Below are 21,427 nucleotides of genomic sequence, written 5' to 3' on the forward strand. Positions count from 1 at the left end.
GCGCCCGCCCCCCCCCCCCCCGTGCTGACACGCCGCATGTCGCCCCCACCCCCCCCTCAGTGCGCTGACACGCTGCAGTGTCACCCACTGGTAAGCTGTGGTCTCCCACTCATTGACATACTGCAGTCTAAATCTCTCTCTCCCACTGACACACTGCAGTCTCATTCATTGATGCTGCAGCCTAACACTCATGGACACTCTGTGGTCTCACTCGATTTGACAAAATGCAGTCCCACTCTGACCAACACACTGCACTCTCACACTTACTAATGCACTACAGTTTCACTCACTCTCCCTCTCACTCAATGACACACCATTTTCTTACTCCCACCAACACACGGCAATCGCACTCTGACTGACACACTACAGTCTCACGCTCCTTCTCGCACTGACACACTGCTTCCCGACTCCCACTGAAACACTGCAGCCTCACACTCACTAACACACTTCAGCCCACTCTCACTGACACAATGTGGCCTCACACTCATTGATACTCAGCAATCTCACTCCCACTGACACACTACAGTCTCACCCACACTGACACACTGCATTTTCACACTCACTGATATATTGCGGTCCCACACTCAATGACACACTACAGTCTCTCACTCTCCCTCTCACTCAATGACACACTGTTTTCCTACTCTAACACAATGCAGTTTAAAATCACTGACACGCCGCAGTCTCCCTCTGACTGACGCGCCGCAGTCTCCCTCTGTCTCTATGTGGTCTTGCACTCTCACACTGCAGTCTCACACTCACTCACACACTGCTGTCTCACTCACTCACACACTGCAGTCTCACACTCACTCACACACTGCAGTCTCACACTCACTCAGGCACTGCAGTCTCACACTCACTCACACACTGCTGTCTCAATTTTTCTCTCCCGCTGATACGATGCAGCCTCACACTGATTGACACAATGAACCTTCACTCACACTGACACACTGCAGCCTCACTCATACTGACACGCTGCAGCATCACTCCCACTGACACACTGCATTTTCACACTCACTGACACACTACAGCCTGACATTCAGTGACACACTACAGTCTGACATTCACTGACACATTGCAGTTCCTCTCTCACTGACAGACTAGTCTCGCACTCTGTCTCTCTCTCCGACTGACACACAGCTTTCCTACTCCCACTAACACACTGCAGTTTAACAATCACTGACACACTGCAGTCCCGCTCTGACTGACAAACTACAGTCTCTCTCCCACTGACACACTGAAGTTTCAATCTCTCTCTCCCACGGACACTGCAGTGCCACACTGCATTTTCTCTCTCACTGACATCATGTAGTATTGCACTCACACACTGCAGTCCCAGTCTCACTAACCCACTGCAGTCTCACTCCCACTGAAACACTACTGTCTCACTCTCTCTGACACAGTGCAGTGTCACACTCACTGGTACGCTGCAGTCACACACTTATTGACACCCTGAAGTCCCAGACTCACTGACACAGTGCGGCCTCACCCTTTGACAATCTGCAGTCTCATTTCCACTTACACACTGCAACCTCACTCACACTGATACACTATATTTTCGCAATCACTGACACACTTTCTGATTCACTGCTACTGAGACACTGTACTTTCACACTCACTGGTATGCTGTATTTTCACACTCATTGACACCCTGTAGTCTCACTCTCCCTGAAACACTGCAGACTCACACTCATTAACACACTGCACTCTCCCTTCTGTTGACAGACTGCAGTCTCACTCTCACTATTACCATGTAGTCTCACACTGATTTACACCTTATTTACTCACTCTGACACATTGCAGTCCCACTCTCACTGACACACTACAGACTCACTCTGTCTCACCCACTAATGCACTGTTTTCGTACTCCCACCAACACACTGCAGTTTAACCATCACTGACACACTGCAGTCTCACTCTGACTGACAGGCTGTAGTCTCGCACTTACGACACACTGTACTTTCACAGTCACTGGCACAATGTAGTCCCAAACTCACTGTCACACTGCAGTCTCACTTGCACTGAGGAGTCTTTGTACTTTCACACTCATTGACAGTCTGCAGTCTCAATCTGTCTCTCCCACTGATGCACTGCAGTCTCCCGCTCATTGACACTGCAGTGTCACACTGCATTTTCTCTCTCACTGACACGATGTGGTATTGCTCTCACACAGCTGTCTCACACTCATTAACACTTTGCTGTTTCACTTCCACTGACACACTGCTATCTCACACTCCCTGACACACCACAATATTATTCACACTGACACAGTGCTGTCCTACTCTCAGTGACAAAGTGCAGTTTCACTCGCACACTGTACTTTCATTCTCACTGACATACTGTGGTCTCACACTAATTGACACACTGCAGCCTAACAATCACTGACATACTGCAGTCCCACTCTCTCCAATGCATTGCAGTCTCCCACTCACTGATACACTATACTTTCACACTCACTGGCACACTGCAACCTCACACTCATTGACACTCTGCTGTCTTACACTCACTTACATGCTGCTTTCCACTCTCACTGAGGCAGTGCAGTGTCACACTCATCGATACACTGCAGTCTGACTCTCACTGACACACTGCAGACTCACTCACTGATACTGCAGTATCACACTGCATTTTGTTTCATTGACGTTATTGAGTCTTGCACTCACAAACGGCAGTCTCACACTCAATACCACACTGCAGCCTGACTCCTGCACTCTCCCATTGACCTGCTTTCACTAACTGACTGCAATCTCACAATCCCTGACACTCTGCACTTTCACACAGTGCACCGTCACTCACTGAGACGCTGCAGTCTCACTCTCACTGACACGCTGCAGTCTGTCTCTCACTGACACGCTGCAGTCTGTCTCTCACTGACACGCTGCAGACTGCCTCTCACTGACACGCTGCAGTCTCACTCTCACTGACACGTTGCAGTCTCACTCTCACTTTTACGCTGCAGTCTGTCTCTCACTGACACGCTGCAGTCTCACTCTTACTAACAGGCTGCAGTCTCACTCTTACTAACAGGCTGCAGTCTCACTCTCACTGACACGTTGCAGTCTCACTCTCACTGACACGCTGCAGTCTCACTCTCACTGACACGCTGCAGTCTCACTCTGCATTTTCTATCTCACTGACACTAGTCTCGCACTCACACACTGCAGTCTCTTTCCATTGACACACTGCAGTCTCACACTCACTGTCACCATGTAGTCTCACCCTCACTTATGCACAACTCTCACTAATTGACACTGTACAACTCCAACTTACTGATGTGTTCTGTGCTGTCTTTCATGCATTGCCAGATGTTAAGTGATATGTTTTGTGATGTTTCCCTCTCTGTTTAGTTGCAGTGCTGTGGAGACTCATTACCAGATCCTAATGTGCAGCATCTGTGTCCTACGTTGCAAGTATCTGCGGTGAGTTCCATGTTTTAAGCTGAATTCTAGACCTGATTGCTTTCTTCACTTGCCCATTCTTGCAGAGTGTCAGTGACCCTTCAACTACAAACTTTAGTACTGACCTCTAGCATTCTGTCCTCTGAATCTTACAAAATAAAGCAATGTGGTCTATTGATTGAAGCTGTTGCATCTATTTTCATACAGGCCTTTCCTTCCAGTCCTTAATCAATTTTCAATTCTGCTGCAAGTTTTCCCAATCTGAATAGATATTTTTCAAATCAACTTGTTAAGAGATGTCTGACACCCTCTGGAGCAGGGTGGGACTTCAACCCAAGACCTCTGGCTCAGAGGTAAAGACACTACCACTGTACCTCAAAAGCCCTCCATTCTGAGTCATAGTGTCTCTTAAATAAACTTCACCTGACGGTAGGCAACATCTGTGCTTTGCTGTGGAGCATTAGACTCGTAGTTGTGTTGCCCTGGTTACGCAAGCAATAAACCTTTTGTTTCCACATATTCTTTCATCGACCTCAACAATGTATTTCTCATTGCCATTCATGAAACTGAGTTCAGTGTAAAGACGGAGTTTGAACAGAGTCTTGTACACCCTACAATATTCCCTTTGTATTGATCCCTGGGAGACTGCATAGCACTGATCACAATCAGAGCTCACTGTGATTCAGGGCTAACATGCTGTCTTTGAGAAAGAATATTGTGTTTTTATGCACCACTCCAGTTGATCATCCTAACTGAGATTTCAATAATATGCAGAGACAGACCTGCACTGTTGGAGGTGCCATCTTTCAGAAAATCCGTTCACCTGAGAGTTGCCTGCCCTCTACCTTGCACATAAATATCCCACTCTGCTATTTTCAGGAAGACCGGGGAGTTCTTACTGTCCTACTCAATATTTACCTCAAGGAACATGACTAAAATAAACTTTAGGGAAGGAGACTGGGAACAACACTTGGGAAAATTGCTTTTGCATAATCAAATCACTTATTCACTGTTATCTATGAAAGTATGCCACTTTCCCCCAACTTCTGATCCCTATCGCTGAGATTGGAAATGCTTCCTGTTAATGTCTCCACAGAACTGCACTTCGAAATTAAAGGAATTTTTCAACTCAAAGCTATACATGATTGGAGTGGTGGGAATCGGGATCACAGGAATAATGGTAAGTGATATCAACTCCCTCTCCTGGTCTGTGGAAAGCAGCTCTATTGAGATAGTCCCAAAGACCTGCAGGGTCAAAGGTTTCTGCTACAGAGCGTGCGGCCAGTCTGGTGATCCCATTTTGACATCTTGTCAAACTGACAAATAAATTGTAACCCCTGGGGCTAGCACCAAGATTTAGCTAATGGTTTTATTAAATGTCTTATGAAGTGTATGTAAATAACATGAGAGATTAAGTAATAATAGAGACACAGTGACAGACATTTAATGGATATTTCAGAATATCCAGAATAAGTCCAGAGATGTGCAGGTTAGGTGGATTGGCCATGCTAAGTTGCCCATAGTGTTCAGGGATGTGTAGGCTGGGTGGATTAGCTGTGATATATGCAAGTTTATAGGGATAGAATAGGGAGGTGGGTATGGGTGGGATTCTGTTCAGAGGTTTGGTGTGGACTCAATGGGCTGAATGGCCTGCTTCCACACTGTAGGGATTCTATGAAGTATATTTCAAATGTAAAGAATTCTAGCTGCAAGGGCCACATCCAGCTCTGTCTTGAATATTTGTAATGAACTGCCCCCAACAACTTCCTGTGGTAGAGAATTCCACAGGTTCACAACTCTTTGAATCAAGAAATTCTTCCTTATCTCAGTCCTGAATGGCTTACCCCTTATTCTTAGACTGTGACTCCTTGTTCTGGACTCCCCCAACATTGGGAACGTTCTTCCCGCATCTAGCCTGTCCAGTCCTGTCAGGATTTTATATGTTTGTATGAGATCCTCCTTCATTCTTCTAAATTCCTGCAAGTACAAGTCCATTTGACCCAGTCTTTCCTCATATGTCAGTCCTGTCATCCCAGGAATCAGTCTGGTGAACCTTCGCTGGACTCCCTGAATAGCAATAATGTCCTGCATCAGACTAGGAGACCAAAACTGCAGAAGTTCCTCAGAGTGGTGTTCTCTGCCCAACCATCTTCAGCTGCTTCGTCAATGACGTTCCTTCCATCCTAAGGTCAGAGGTGGGAGTGTTCACCGATGTTTGCACAATGTTCAGCACCATTTGCAACTCTTAAGATATTGAAGCAGCCCATGTTCAAATGCAACAGGATCTGGACAACATCCAGGCTAACAACTGGTAAGTAACATTTACCCCACACAAATGCAGGCAATGACCATCTACAATAACAGATGATCTCATCACCGCTCTTGACAATCAATGGTGTTACTATCATTGAATCGCCCATTATTGACCATTGATCAAAAACTGAAGTGGACTAGCCATATAAACACAGTGGCTACAAAAGCAGGTCAGAGGCCAGGAATCTTGCAGTAAGTAATTCACCATCTGTCTCCCCAAAGCCTGTCCACCATCTGCAAGGCACAAATTGAGAGTTTGATGGAAAACTCCCCCCTTGCCTGGATGGGTGCATCTCCATTCACACACAAAATGCTTGGCACCACCAGGACAAAGCAGCCCGCTTGATTGGCACTACATCTGCACTCTCCACCACCGATGCTCAGTAGCAGCAGGACCATCTACAAGACTCCTTGGATAGCACCTTCCAAACCCATGGCCACTTCCATCTAGAACAACGAGGACAGCAGATACATGAGAAAACCACCAGCTGTAATTTTTCCTCCAAGCCACTTACCAGCCTGACTTGGAAATACGTTACTGTCCCTTCACTGTCGCTGGGTCAAAATCCTAGCGCTCCCTGCATAACGGCATTATAGATCTATCTACAACAGATGAACTGCAGCAGTTCAAGAAGGCAGTTCACCAACACCTCCTCAACGGCAACTCTGGACAGGCAATAAATCTGGCCCAGTTAGCAATTCCCATATCCCACGAGTGAATGAAAAAGATGCTAGACTTGTGTGTAAAGGCTACAATTTCAGCATTTTCAGTGATAACAATGCTTGCAAGCATTGTAGACTGTGAGGAGGATATTACTGGATTTTACAAGGACATAGGTTGGTGGAATTGGTGGACAAGGGACAGATGGGAAAGTTAATGCAGAGAGTTGTGTCATATATTGAACAGATCCCTGAAAATACCTCTTAAGACAGCTAGGTGATTTCATGACATGTGACACTAATATACAATGTCTCCACCTTACTCTGTATATTCAATCAGCAGTCAACAGAGACAGTCAATCTGCTATCCAGTCATTCAGTAAACTATATACTGTAATTGTAATCTAAGTAAGCATAGATCCCAGGCTGTATATGTACGCCTGAGATGTCATATCAGCATGTATAGTTGTTAATAAACTTCCAGATATCTGATGCATTACAAACCCAGTTCTGCAGTATATGTTATGTGGGCTGACAAGATGCACATTTAAGATAGAGTCTACTGATTACATCAGAGTGAAATGATTCACTTTCATCGGAAAAACATGGAGAGAGAATGAAAAATTAAGGGAATACAGAAGCAGGCCGAGCTGGGTATATATATATGCAAGTCACTTCAGGTGTCAGACAAGCTGAGAGATCAGTTAATGAGGCAAACAGTATCCTGGCCTTTCTTAATAGGAGCATAGACACAAAACAAAGAAATTATTCTAAACTTGTATAAAACATCTCAACTAGAACATTATGCCCAGTTCATCATAGAATCCCTACAGTGTAGAAAGAGGCCATCCGGAGCATTGGGTCTGCACCAACCCTCCAGAGAACAGCCCATCCAAACCCAGCCCCCCACCCTATAGCCCATGTCTCTCATTATTTTTTTACCATGGCCAAACTGCCTAGCCTGCACATCCCTGGACACTATGGACAATTTAGCATGGCCAATCCACCTAACCTCACATCCTTGGACTGTGGGAGGGAACCGGAGCACCCAGAGGAAACCCACACGGACGCGGGGAGAATGTGCAAACTCCACACAGACAGTTGCCCGAGGCTGGAATTAAACCCAAATCCCTGGCGCTGTGAGGCGGCAGTACTAACCACAGCCATCGTGCTGCCCTAGTGCAGTTCTGGCATTGCACATTAAGGAAGATACAAAGGTACTAGAGAGAATGCAGAAAAGATTCATGATAGTGATTCTGGGGATGACGAACTTCAGTGGTAAGGATAGATTATGGAATTTGGAAATGTTTTCTTTGGAGAAGAGAATGTTAGGAAGAGATTTGATAAAGATGTTGAAAATCATGAGACATCTTGTATAGAGTATATTAAGAGATACTGTTCCTATTGGTGGAAGAATCAAGAACCAGAAGACACAGATTTAAGATGATTGAAAAAAGAAGCAAGGTTGACATGAGCAAGATATTTTTCATCAGGAAGATTCAGAAAGTGCTGCCTGGGAGTGTGGTGGAGGCAGCTTCAATTGAGGCATTTAAGAGGGAATTGGATTCTTGTCTGGAAAGGAAGAACTTTCAGTGTTTATTGAGAGATGCAGTGGAGTGATATGAGTTGAATTGTCCCTTCTGATGGCCAGAATGGATAGGACAGGCCAAATGGCCTAACTGTGTGTCTTGTCTGTTGTATGGTTCTGTAATATTCTTTTTTATAATGTGATGATATTATGGTTTTAAAAGATGTAGTTTGTCCTTTTTTTAAAGAAGAGAGGTTGAGACAGAGGTACTGAGTGGTCTGTCCCAACCTAATAAAGGAAAACAGATTGTAAGGCCTTGAGATTTTTTTTAAAGATAGAACAATAGAAGCAACTTAAAGGGCTTGGATCAAGCTCCCACTGAACCAGGATTTTAGTTTAACTTCTGGTAGATGTTGCGGATTAGAAGCTGCTATACATCTCTCCCTGCTACAGCAAAATGCTTGAGTTCTCTCTCTCTCCCTCTCTCTCTTTCTCTAACTGACTTTTCTATTGCTGTTCTTTCCTCCTGAACTGGAGAATTGCATGTGAGACAGTTATTTTACTGAATTTGCCTTTGCTAAGGGCTTGTTTATAGGGATATTACTATTTTGGAACAGTTGCTGTTTAGAAGTGAAATAATCTATTATTCTGTTAGGTTTTCCAATTGACTTATGTAATTTCAATCTTTGTTTTGTTTGTATTTTACCTATAATGTAACAATAAAATGTATTTTGCTTCAAGCCTGATAGTTTGACCAATCAAATTGCATCCAGAACATAATGCCTTATACGTGTCTCTAAAAATAAGTAAAATTTGGGGTCTAGGCTATCTTCTTAATATATTCTGAGGGAGTTTGGTCTGGGCCATAATAATAAAAATGAATGTGTTTGTTACTAAATGGACAGCATAAATATGGATGTTAAATTGAAAGAAAGAATGAGTAGTGATGAATACTTTTTCAGGCTGGAGAGAAGTGTACGATGGTGTTTCCCAAAGATTCTTCTGAATTATATGAATGATTGGACTTAGGTAGGCAAAGTACGATTTAAATATTTGCCAGTATTTCAAACTCAGAAATGTAGCAAAACCATTGGAAGGCTAATAGCATACTTGAGGAAGACAGAGACTGCTGAAAAACAGGGAGCAAATTAAAATTAAGTGAAAAGTAATACAATAATAGTGGCAGGAGAACGTGGAAACACAATATTATTTAAATGGCACAAGTTAAAATGTTTGATAATGGCTGGACAAGTTGAGAAGTAATCAAATGGGACCCTTGGTTTATTAATTGATATATAGGTTACACAAGCAAAATGAAAGCTTCATAGTTGATCTCAGCTGGAAAATTATTGTCACCAACATGAAGAGAGGTGTGAAAACTTTGGAGAGGGTCAAAGAGATTTCTGGGAACATTTTCAGGAATGAGGGAATTCAGTTACAGGGATAGATTGGAGAAGAGAAAGGTAAGAGGTGATTTACTGGAGTTGGCAAAAATCCTTGATAGCTTTGATGGAAGTAAATAAGAAATAATATTTTGGCAAAAGTATCAGCAATTGGAGGAAATTGAGATGTGTGAGGAAAGATTTTTTACATGGAGATGGTAGGTGCCTGGAATGCGCTGCCAGAGGATCTGGTAGAAGCAAATACAGTAGCAACGTTTATATGTGATGCAAACTTCCAAGAATTATGTACCTGAAACCCTAAGTCCATATGTTCTACAACACTACCTAAGGCCCTACCATTAATTGTATAAGTCCTACCCCTGTTTGTTGTACCAAAATTCAATACCTCACATTTATCCAGATTGAACTCTGTCTGCCATAGTCCAGAGTGTGCTAAGAATTATGCTAACAACCAGTTTAAGATTCAGTCAGGTGTGCAACGTTGCTCACTTATACTGACTACAAGCTGCATAAATTCTCATGCAGGGCCCTGCTGACTGCAAACAGAAACAATGTGCACAGACAGCATGCATTTCTCAATTAACAGAAATCTGGAGGTCACTATTAGAACATAGAACATAGAACAGTACAGCATATTTCAGGCCCTTTGGCCCACGATGTTGTGCTGAACGTTTGCCCTAAACCTAAGGTCTATCGAACCTCCATCCCTACATTATACTATCATACACTACCTTATGCTATTCTTTGATACATTCCTCATATGACCCCTACTAATCAGAGCCGATCTATTCCTTTTGAAAGGGAAACAAGCTTGGAAAATATCTGTTCCCTGGTGAATTTTCCATGGCAACATCTCAACCAATCAGAGTCTATTTGCCAATCAATCAGCACTCGTCTTTTGCCATGCAGTATAAATTGTTGCTCCCTATAAATTTGGTATTCTTGTCTATGTCCCGATTCATACAAGATGAAAAACTTTTGACAGAATGCTTATTTTACGGCAAAACCAATCTTTTTATTTAAACATCATTGCAACTTATGCTGCTATCTTTAAGGATTTGTTTTTAAATAAAAGATTTAGTACCAGAGCATTTGGAAAACAGAGACAGATCAGACAGGGTCAACATGATTTATGAAAGGGAAATCATGCTTGACAAATCTGCTGGAAATTTTGAATATGTAACTAGTATAGTTGATAAGGGAGATGTTTGTGGATATGGTTAGAAGGTGTGCGATAATGTCCCATGTAAGAGATGAGCACGTAAAATTAAAGTATATGAGATTGAGGGGTAATGTACTGACATGGATAGAAAAGTGGTTGGCGAAACAGGAAACAAAGGGTATAAATAAGTGGATCACTTTCTGAGTGGCAGTGGGAATATGCAGAGATCAGTGTTTGGTGGCACGGTGGCTCAGTGGTTAGCACAGCTGCCTCACAGCACCAGGGACTCAGGTTCAATTCCACCATCAGGTGACTGTCTGGGTGCACTGGTTTCCTCCCACAGTCCAAAGATGTGCAGGTTAGGTAGTTTGGCCATGCTAAATTGCCCATAGTGTCCAGTGATGTGCAGGCTAGGTGGATTAGCCATGGGAAATGCAGGGTTACAGGGATAGGGTAGGGGTGTGGATCTGGGTGGCTGCTGTTCAGAAGGTTGGTGTGCACGTGATGGGCTGAATGGCTTCCCTCCACACTGTAAGGATTCTACGACTCAAGCTATTCCCAATGTTTGCAAATGACACAAAGCTGGGTGGGAGGGTGAACTGATGCATCAGTGTGATTTGGACAGGTTGAATGAGTGGAAATATACATGGCAGATATAGATAAATGTAAGGTTATCCACTTTGGTAGCAAAAACAGGAAGGCAGATTGCAATTTGAATGGCAACAGATTGGGAAAGGTTGAGGTGCCATGAGACCTGGGTGTCCTTGTACACCAGTCACTGAAAGTAAGCAGGAACAAAAACAAAGTTGCTGGAAAAGCTCAGCAGGTCTGGCAGCATCTGTGGAGGAGAAAACAGATTTAACATTTCGGGTCCGGTGACCCTACCTGAAATGTTAACTCTGTTTTCTCCTTCACAGATGCTGCCAGACCTGCTGAGCTCTTCCAGCAACTTTGTTTTTGTTCCTGATTTACAGCATCCGCAGTTCTTTTGGTTTTTATTTACTGAAAGTAAGCATGCAGATGCAGCAGTTGGTGAAGAAGGTAGATGGTATGTTGGCCTACATAGCGTGAGGATTTGAGTATAGGAGCAGGGATGTCTTACTGCAATTGTACAGAGCCTTTGTGAGACCACACCTGGAATATTGTGTGTGAATTTGGTTGTCTTACCTGACGAAGGATGTTTGGAGGGAGGGAGTGCAACAAAGGTTTACCAGATTGATTGCTGGGATGGCAGGCCTAACATGTGAAGAGGGACTGGACTGGTTAGAACAAAAGTCACTGGAGTTTAGAGGAATGAGGTAGAATTTCATAGAAACCTATAAAATTCTAACAAGAGCAGACAGGATAAATACAAGAAGGATGTTCCCAATGACCAGGGAGTCAAGACAATTTAAGGATATGGGGTCGGCCATTTAGGAGTGGGATGAGGAGAGATTTCTTCATCCAGAAGGTGGTGAGTCTGTGAAATTCTCTGCCACACAAAAATTTGAGAAGGAGTTAGATATTGTCCTTAGGGATAAAGGGATCAAAGGGTATGGGAAAAGCAGGATTAGTGGACTGAGTTGCATGATCAGCGATGACCATATTGAATGGTGGAGCAGTTTTGAAGTGTCAAGTGGCCTACATCTACTCCTATTTTCTATGTTTTTACTCATCTACAATTTCATAATTGTGCTATTTATGTTAAATAATTTGTTATGACCCTGTTAGGCACCATTAACATTCTAAAATGAAATTCAATGCTCAGTAATTAACTGACTCAAAAATCATATGACACCAGGTTATAGTCCAACAAGTTTATTTGAAATCACAAGCTTTCAGCGTGCTACTCCTTTGTTAAATGAAGTAATTTCACTCGACGAAGGAGCAGCACTGCAAAAGCTTGTGATTTTAAATAAACCTGTTTGACTATAACCTGGTGTTGTGTGACTTCTGACTTTGTCCACCCCAGTCGAACCCTGGCACCTCCACATCACAGTAATTAGCAAACAGAATTATTCCACAAGGTGTCATGTTCTTTCAACAAAAACAAACTTATTGTATATAAAGAGAAACTAAACAAAGAAAACATTGCTAGCTTAATATTATAGGTTATAAATACTTTTATGTTATAAGCTCAATTCCACATTTTAGTTCCCTTATCTTATTAAATAGTGAAGTTTCATTGTCTTTTCCTGGGACCAATCCTAATGGTATGCCATAGCAGTTCAGAATTTATTTGAATTCTCCTTCATATTCCAGCCATTCTTCAAGGTAAGAATTACATGGGGACTTTTTTTTTTACTTGCTTTTGACGAAATGACCCTTCAGTTTTCACAATGGTGGACTTTTCACCTCCCTATTCTTATTTTGATCATAAATAGCATGTTTATTTCCCAGTTTGCACATGTAACTTCAGTACAACTCTTACCATGCTAACTTTTTAAGCTGACTGCTTTCTGCTGCAACGATCTGTGAAGACCACTGGAGATTTATTTCACTAGCTGTAAGCAGCAGCAAAACGTCCAGTTGCTTTTCCCTTACAAAGCCCAAACTGAAGTGTTTGCTTCTGGCCACAAAAAAAGACGGAAAAATTAAGAAAAATCAAAAGAATCTTTGAACTAAGGCTATCTCTGTGGTAACATGGCATATTAAGGGTTGATTCAATCACAAATGCATAAAAAATTACTTTCAACAGAATTCTTTGATTCTGCAACCTGTAGGAATAATTTATATTTCTAATGGACATCATCGTGCTCTCCCTCCATGTTCCCAAGCTCTGTTGCATGACAAGAGACAGATCATTCATTGTTCAAGTTTTTGTCATGAATTCTGACCTTCCTAGGCTATCTTTTAAATGCAGTCAACTCCAAAAAATTACTTGTAATGCATTTACCTCAGAGTTGCTTATCTGTTTATAAAGCAGAGTCTCCCATTTGTTCATGGTTAATATTTTAAATCCTATAATTAAAAGTTACTTTGTAAAATATATGTATAATGAACCAGATTTTCACAAATTATCTCCCTATATTAATCCTTGCAAGTGCACTCTCTGAATTAAGTCCATCTGCATGCTCCTGGCTATTTTACTCTTCTATCTGTCAGCCTGAAGACGCGAACAATCTCTCCACATTCTACTATAAATGTTGTATCATCTGCAAATTTTATAATGCTGCTTCATACACTTTACAATAGGTCATTTGTAAGAAAGAAAAGGGCTTGAACAGAAAGGATTGAATGCAATGGGGAGGTGCCTGTGATGAGTTGGATAATGTTATCAAAGAGCTTATCACAGTCATAATGAGCTGCATGGCCTCTGTCTGAGTGATAACAGATTACTTTCTGCTGATTTTATTGCATTCTCAGTTTGTTAAAGAGTTTATTGCCAATGCTGTGTTCTTTGCTGTGACATTTAGAATTTTGCAGAAACTGGTATAATTTTCTGCTTCTCACTACTGATGCACTTATGTTGTGTTATTTGACAGATATTTGGGATGATCTTCAGTATGGTTCTGTGCTGTGCGATTCGGAATTCACAGGACATGATGTGACATTTGGCTGGTTGCAGCGACTCTTTCAATACTATGTGCACCTTTCGAATTGGAAATTGATCCAATATCTAGTTGCTTGTTGGTTAATTTAAGTAGATACCAATTATTTTTCTGTATTGTGAAAAAAAAACCTGGGCAGGTTCTCATTCTTGTAATGCTTCAATTATTTTACATAAACTTGTGAAAATTCTTGCAATTGTTTTAAACAAAAGATGCTAAATATATGGTGTCATTTGAATAAACTGGTTGACCGGGTGGAATTGCGTACTGACTTGGATGCACAGAGGTCTGGTTGCCATTTTTGTGAGACCTGGTTGCACATTCAGGCCTGGTTACAGTGAGATAACAAGGTGTAGAGCTGGATGAACACAGCAGGCCAAGCAGCATCAGAGGAGCAGGAAAGCTGATTTCTGAAGAAGGGTCTAGGCCCGAAATGTCAGCTTTCCTGCTCCTCTGATGCTGCTTGGCCTGCTGTTTTCATCCAGCTCTACACCTTGTTATCTCAGATTCTCCAGCATCTGCAGTTCCTACTATCTCTGGTTACTAGGCCTGGTTGCAACTCCTTGTTAGCTGGAAATCTACTATTTTGAGACCTGATTACCAGTTCAGTGAGGTCTGTTTACCCGTGAGCCTGGTTACCTGTGAGATCTGGTTACTATATCAGTGACGCATGTTTACCTATAGCACCAGGTTACCAGATTCAGTGAGACCTGGTTACCAGTGAAGCCAATACCAGTTCACTGTGTCCTGATTAACAATTCAATGATGCCTACTTACTAGTTCACTGAGGCCATGTTACCAATTCATGAAGGCCAGTTACTGGTTTGGTACAGCCTGGTTACTCTCTGTAGTCCTGTAATTGGACATCACATTGCAAAAAAATGACTTATTCTTATAGCATTTTTAATGTAATAAGCGATAACATTCCAAGGCATTTCACAGGAACTTTATAAAACAAAGTATGACACTGAGCCACATAATATATTAAATGTTCAAAAGCTTAGTCAAAGAGATAAGCTTTAAGGAACAAAAACAGAAGTTGCTGGAAAAACTCAGCAGGTCTGGCAGCATCTCTGAAGAGAAATCAGAGTTAACATTTCAGTTCCAGTGACCCAGTTCTGAGGAAGGGTCATTGGACCCGAAGTGTTAACTCTGATTTCTCTTCACAGATGCTGCCAGACCTGCTGAGCTTTTCCAGCAAAGTCTGCTTTTGTTCCTGAGTCCACAGTTCTTTCGTTTTTTATTTAGGCACGTTTTAGGAGTATCTTAAAGGAGGAACATAAGGTTGAGATGTGAGAGGTGGAGTGTGGGAATTGGGGCACACTAAACTGAAGGCAAGGTGACTAGAAGTGGAATGATTAAAATCAGAGATACTCATGAGGCAGAATTAGAGGAGTGTAGAAATCTTAAATTAAGTTCTGGAAAACTCAGCACTTTTTTCATTCATGAGATATGGGCGTCCCTGGCTAGTTTAGCATTTATTACACATCCCTGATGCCCAGCGGGCAGTTAAATGTCAACCACATTCTTGTGGGTCTAAAGTCACATGTATGTAAGGATTGGCAGTTTCCTTCCCTAAAGGGCATTAGTGAACCAGATGGGTTTTCCTGACAAGAGCTTCATGGTTATCATTAGACTATTAATTCCAGTTTTGTTTTAATTGAATCAAATTCCACCAGCTGCCATGGCAGGATTTGATCCCAAGTCCCCAGAACATTACTCGGGTTTCTGAAGTAATAATCCAGGGACAATACCACTAGCCTGTCACCTCCCCATGTCTGGCAGTATCTCTAGAGGGAGAAACAGTTAACGTTTCAAGGCCAATATGATTTATTTGGAGATCTGGGTGTAGCTGATTATGGAGATAGGGAGGTATGAAGTCATACAGTGGTTTTAACAATAAGTTTGGGAATTTTAAAAATAAGATGTTGCCTGATCTGGAACAAGTGTAGGTCAGAGCTCAGTGGTTGATGCTGGAATAGGAGTTAAGGCATAAGTAAGCATGAATTTTGAATAACCTGAAGTTTTACAGAGGGAAGAAAGTGGGAGACTGGCCGGAAGTGTGTTGGAATGGTCAAGTTTAGAGGTACCAAACACCTGAAGGAAGGTTTCAGCAGATGATGCAAGGAAGGCAATGTAATGAAGGTAGAAATCGATGGTTTTCGTGAAGACGAGTTTGGGAGCTCATCCTGGGGTCAAATATGACACCAAGATTATGAGCACACTGGTTTAGTGTCAGACACTTATCGGGAACAATGGAGTTCAGAATGGGAAGAGAGCATTTCTATCTTCCTGCTACTTAATTTGATGAAATGTCAGCCCACGCAGTACTGGAGACCAGAGAAGCAGTCTGATAATTTAGCAACAGATAATGGAGTAGGAGAAGGAAAAGAATTGGAAATGAATCTCCAGGTACGATTGGAAAAATGTTAGAATCTAAATCATGTTATAGCAGAGCTTTTAAAAACAGTCAACATGGCTTCAGGAAGGGGCAATATTTGTCCTTTGAGGAGTTAAACAAAATAGATAAAGAGGACCTAGTAGACAGCGTATGTTTGGATTTCCTAAAGGTGTTCATTGACATACTTTATGTAGGGCTAGTTAAGAACGTATGATTCCATGATGTTGGAGGTACTGTATTAGCTTGAAGAGTCTAACTGATAGAAGACAGAGAGTGGGGATCAGGGAGACATATTTCAGGATGATAATCTATAACTAGTGGAGTGTGACAGTGCTGGGGCCACAATTATTTACGATGTATATTAAACACTTGGATGAGTAAAGCCACTAAATTTGTGGATGACACAAAAATAGGTTGGAAGGATGATAATGAAGAGTCTATTGGGAGCTATAGACAAAAACCTAGCAGAAGGAATCTAATATGAAATGTGAGGATATACACATTGACAGGAAGAATTGAAGAGCTGAATATTATTTAAATTGGAAAAGCTACATCAAGAGGGATTTTGGGGTCCTCATCCGTAAATCACAAAATCTGGCATACAAGTTCAAGGGTAATAGGGCAGGCAAATGCAATGTTGCAATTTATTTCAAAGGGAGTGGAGTATAAAAATAGGGAGATCTTGCTAAAAATAGGAAAGGCACTGGCCAGACCACAGCTGGAATACTGTGAACAGTTTTGGCCCTGTCATCTAAGGAAAGATATACTGGAACTGGAGGCAGTCCAGAGAAGGTTCATGAGGTTTATTCTGGGTATGGAGGGATATTCTTATGAGGAGAGGTTGAGTAAGTTGGGCCTGTGCTCATTGGAATTTAGAAGAATGAGAGGCGACCTTATTAAAACCTACAAGATTCTTAGGGGATTTGTCAGGGTAAATTTGGAAAGGCTGTTTTCCCTTTTGGGAGAGGGCATCATCTCAGAGTAAGGGGGTGCACATTTAAAACAGATAATCTGTGGAATTCTTTGCTGCAGAGGGCGGAAGAGCTGGGTCATTAAGTATACTTAAGGCTGAGATGGACTGTGTTTTAATCAGGAGGAGAATCAAGGCTTATTTGGAAAAGGCAGGAAAGCGGAGTTGAGGATTGTTAGATCAACTATGATCTCATTGAATAATGGAGCAGACTCAGTGGGTCCTACTTCTGCTCCGACATATTCTGGCCTGTCGTTTTATGATGATGGTGGCAGGTGGGAGTACTCCCAACCAGCTGAACCACAGAGAGAGATGTTAGAAGGTGATGGCACCATGGAAGAGCCAAGGTTGCAGACAGGTTGGGAAGGAACATTTTTCTTTGCCACAGTTACATCGGACATCAAAGCCGAAAGCTCTGGATTTCTTGCCCAATGTGGAAGTAAATGTGATGAAGTCTAGTGGCCATCAGTGTTTTACATTCCTGATAAAGGTAAACCTTGAACTCACAAATAAATGGCTGAGCCAAAATTAAGGTCCAAAACAGTTTATTTACCATTAAACAGGCAACTCAACAGAACTTAATATAAAGAATAAATTTACAAGGAACAGTTTCCATTCTGTTCAAAATACACTTTTTACAATAAAATTGATGCTTGAAACATTTCCGTCTAATAGTTAAGAGTATTCCCAGGGAATCCTTCACACAGACACCCTCAAACTTTGACCCTCACTAACCCTCATACCCTCATCCTCCACCCCCTCTGTCACCTCACACCCTCAACTCACCCACCCTCAAACTCTCATCCTCTCACTCTCACCTCATTCACCGTAACCTCACCCACCCTCAAACTCACCCTCACATCCTCAAATTCTCACCCTCAAACTTTCACCCTCACATATTCCCACAATCTCACACTCTCGCCTCACTCACCCTTAAACCGTCACCTTCGACCCTGACCTCACTTACCCTCAAACTCTCATCCTCACCTCACACCTTCAAACTCTCATCCTCACACCCTCACCTCACTCACCCTCAAACTCTCACCCTTACCTACATCCTCATTCACCCTGAGACGCTCATCCTCATATTCTCAGACCGTCACACATCTTCACAATCTGACTTATACAATGGCACCCTTTTTCACCACCAGTCCTTCAGACTGTGGCCCTCACTCACCCTTCCACACTCAACTCCATCATCACTCACCCTCACCATCACAGCCTCACACACTCACTCTCATGTTCACTCACCTTCACACCCTTGATCTCGTTCACTAACCCTTACCATCACATCCTTGCTGTTACATTCACTCACCCTCATGTTCACACACCTCACCCTCACGTCCTTGCTCACATGTTCACTCATCCTCATACACTCACTCTCAAACCCTCAGTTGCCCTCACATTCTTACCTACACGACCTTCAATTACCCTTATACCCTCAACCTTACACACCATCACAAACACCCACACACAGCCTCTGACCTTGTCCATGCCTCTCACCCATCACACCCACTGAGAGTCAATGCCCCATCCATCAGAAAAATCTCTACCCACTTGCAAAAAATACGCAAATGCCTTCCTGTGACTCTGGAAAGGAGCCTGCTCACACACTATCCAGTTGAGTTAAGATACACATCTGATTTGATTTGAATTTTGGGGCAGACAGAAGGGGCTGAAGGGCCTCCTGCTGTTCCATGGTAAAAGGTGAGGAGCTGATGTGTTGAGCTGGGAATGGACTATCCAGAGTGGGACGTGGCCAGTGTATGGCTTTGGGTTATGAGTGCTGTGCAGTGGGGGAGGATGTTCTGGTTTTGTTGATGGAAGCAATGCAGTCTCGTGGGACAGATGATGCCAGGAGCAAAGCCTGATGCTCAGGACTCTCTTGGGGATTGAGCTTCTCCTCATTCCCTGTTTCTCGGTGATAGAAGTAGTTAAAGTTGGACACAATGACGGGCACAGGTAGGGCGATGGTCAACACTCCAGCGATGGCGCACAGGGTCCCCACCATCTTACCCCCAATGGTTACAGGACACATGTCTCCATAGCCAACCGTTGTCATAGTGACCACTGCCCACCAGAAGCCATCAGGAATGCTAGAGAACTGGGTCTGGGGCTCATCCACCTCAGCGAAGTAGACAGCGCTGGAGAAGAGGACAACTCCAATGAAGAGGAAAAAGATGAGGAGACCCAACTCCCTCATACTGGCCTTCAGGGTCTGCCCGAGGATTTGTAGCCCTTTGGAGTGTCTGGACAGCTTGAAGATCCGAAAGACCCTGACCAAGCGGATGACCCTCAGGATGGCCAGAGACATGGCCTGTTGCCCTTGCTGCTGCCCATTGCCTGCCTGTTGCTGCTGCTCTGCCAGCTCGGTGATGAGGGTTACAAAGTACGGGATGATGGCAATCACGTCGATGATGTTCATTATGTCACTGAAGAAGTCACATTTGCTGGGACAAACCACAGATCTGACCAGCAGTTCAAAAGAGAACCAGATCATGCATAAGCTCTCAATGAGAAAGAAGGGATCGGTGAAGAGATTGACATTGGCAACATTGCTTTGTGTTGGGTTGGCCAAATGGCTGGGGCTACCCAGCTTAGGACCCTCCCGAAACTCAGGCAGTGTCTCCAGGCAAAATACGATGATGGAGATGATGATGACAAAGAGAGAGACCAAGGCCACGCTGCGGGCTGCCCTTGAACTCTCTGGGTACTCAAGGAGTAACCACAGCTGCCTGAGGCTGTCACTCATAGGAAGTGGAACCTCCAACTCCTTGATGAAACCCTCCTCTTCCCTGAACTGCTCCATGGCTTCAGGACCTAACTGGTAGAAGATGATCTCACCAGTGAAGACATCCAGGGGTACATTGGCAGGTCTCCGAATCTTACCCCCTGACTGATAGTAATATAGAATCCCATCAAAACTTGGTCGGTTCCTGTCAAAGAAATACTGGTTGGTGAGGGGGTCAAAGTAAGGCAGACAGCGGATGGGGTCCCCTAGCAATGTGTCTGGAAACTGGGCCAGGGTCTTCTGCTGTGTCTCAAATCTCATGCCAGCAACATTGATGATAACCTTGTGACTGCCTTCCTGCTCCAATAGTTTTTCCATCTCACATTGTGTCTCCAAGTCTGGCTCGCTCAGGATGTTTTTGGGGAGGTGGTCATATCCTGTTAGGTTTCTCCGTGTACACAATGGGCTTATAAAGCTGGCATTGGATTTCGACCAACTCTCCAGGAGCATGTCACCCCCATCAGCTTCAAAGCTCATCAGTGCCAACTCTAATTCACGCTTGGACTTCATGGTGCCTTCAGGATTGGAGGGCACACTCTCTCTAGGAGCTGGGCAAAGACACAAGAATAGAATCAGCTTTATGACCTTCTCCAAGACCAACCCCACAACAACAGACGCTAAATGGTCAGGGTACAGGGGCTGATGGAACATCGGGGCATGAGAGAGAAGAGAGTGAGAGAGACTGAAGAAGGGAATGGGGGGTAGATACAGAATGAAAAAGTCATGAGGAAGGGAGTGATGAGACCAAGAGGAAGTACTGGGGGAGAGAGAAGAATGAAGGTGTAACTAGATTAAAGAGGAGGGAGTGTAAAGGGCGAGTATTGAGTGAGAAAAGAGGGAAAGAATCGAGACAGTAGTCAGTTTGAGTGAGGGGAGAGGGCAGAGAGTGTGACACTGAGGGGAGAGTGAAGTGCAATAGGGGACAAAGACTGGTCAGAGAATTAGAAGAAAGAAGGACTCAAGAACATAGGAACTGAGAAGAAGAATCAATCATTTGGCTCCTTCTTTGGTCAACTCGATCATAGCTGACTCTCAGCCTCACTTTTCCATCCATCTTCTTTCATCTACCAAAACTTTGTCTGTCTCAGTCTCAAATAAATTCAACAATCAAACATCCACAGCCCCGTGTGGTGAGAGAATTCCAACCATCCACAATCCACTGGGAGAAGACATTCCTCCTCATCTCACTTTGAAGAGTGTTATAGATTCTCAACTGGGGCAACAATCTCAGTTTCCACCCTGTCAAACTCTTTCAGAATCTTGTACATCCC

General features: G+C 43.2%; 2 protein-coding genes across 2 annotated transcripts in view; one reads left to right on the plus strand and one right to left on the minus strand.

Annotated features, from left to right (window-relative positions):
- LOC109934098 (CD9 antigen-like) overlaps positions 1–14,273 on the plus strand; it is a 71,156-nt gene extending 56,883 nt beyond the window's left edge. The window contains exons 5-7 of the mRNA XM_020532920.2: positions 3,348–3,419; positions 4,495–4,578; positions 13,929–14,273. Coding sequence (XP_020388509.1) covers positions 3,348–3,419; positions 4,495–4,578; positions 13,929–13,994 — 222 coding nt within the window. The 3' untranslated portion in view covers positions 13,995–14,273. The remainder of the gene's footprint in view (positions 1–3,347; positions 3,420–4,494; positions 4,579–13,928) is intronic.
- A 4,869-nt stretch (positions 14,274–19,142) lies between these two features.
- LOC109934100 (potassium voltage-gated channel subfamily A member 10-like) lies at positions 19,143–20,666 on the minus strand. Its single transcript, XM_020532921.2, has one exon. It carries the CDS (start codon positions 20,664–20,666, stop codon positions 19,143–19,145), a length of 1,524 nt encoding a protein of 507 aa, XP_020388510.2.
- Between the last annotated feature and the right edge of the window lie 761 nt (positions 20,667–21,427).

Source organism: Rhincodon typus, chromosome 25 (genome assembly GCF_021869965.1).
Source record: "Rhincodon typus isolate 14 chromosome 25, sRhiTyp1.1, whole genome shotgun sequence".
Lineage (NCBI taxonomy): Eukaryota > Metazoa > Chordata > Chondrichthyes > Orectolobiformes > Rhincodontidae > Rhincodon > Rhincodon typus.

Bases quoted from the DNA above. Each gene is read 5' to 3' on its own strand.
- LOC109934100 (XM_020532921.2), bottom strand. From the start codon at position 20,666: ATGAAGTCCAAGCGTGAATTAGAGTTGGCACTGATGAGCTTTGAAGCT.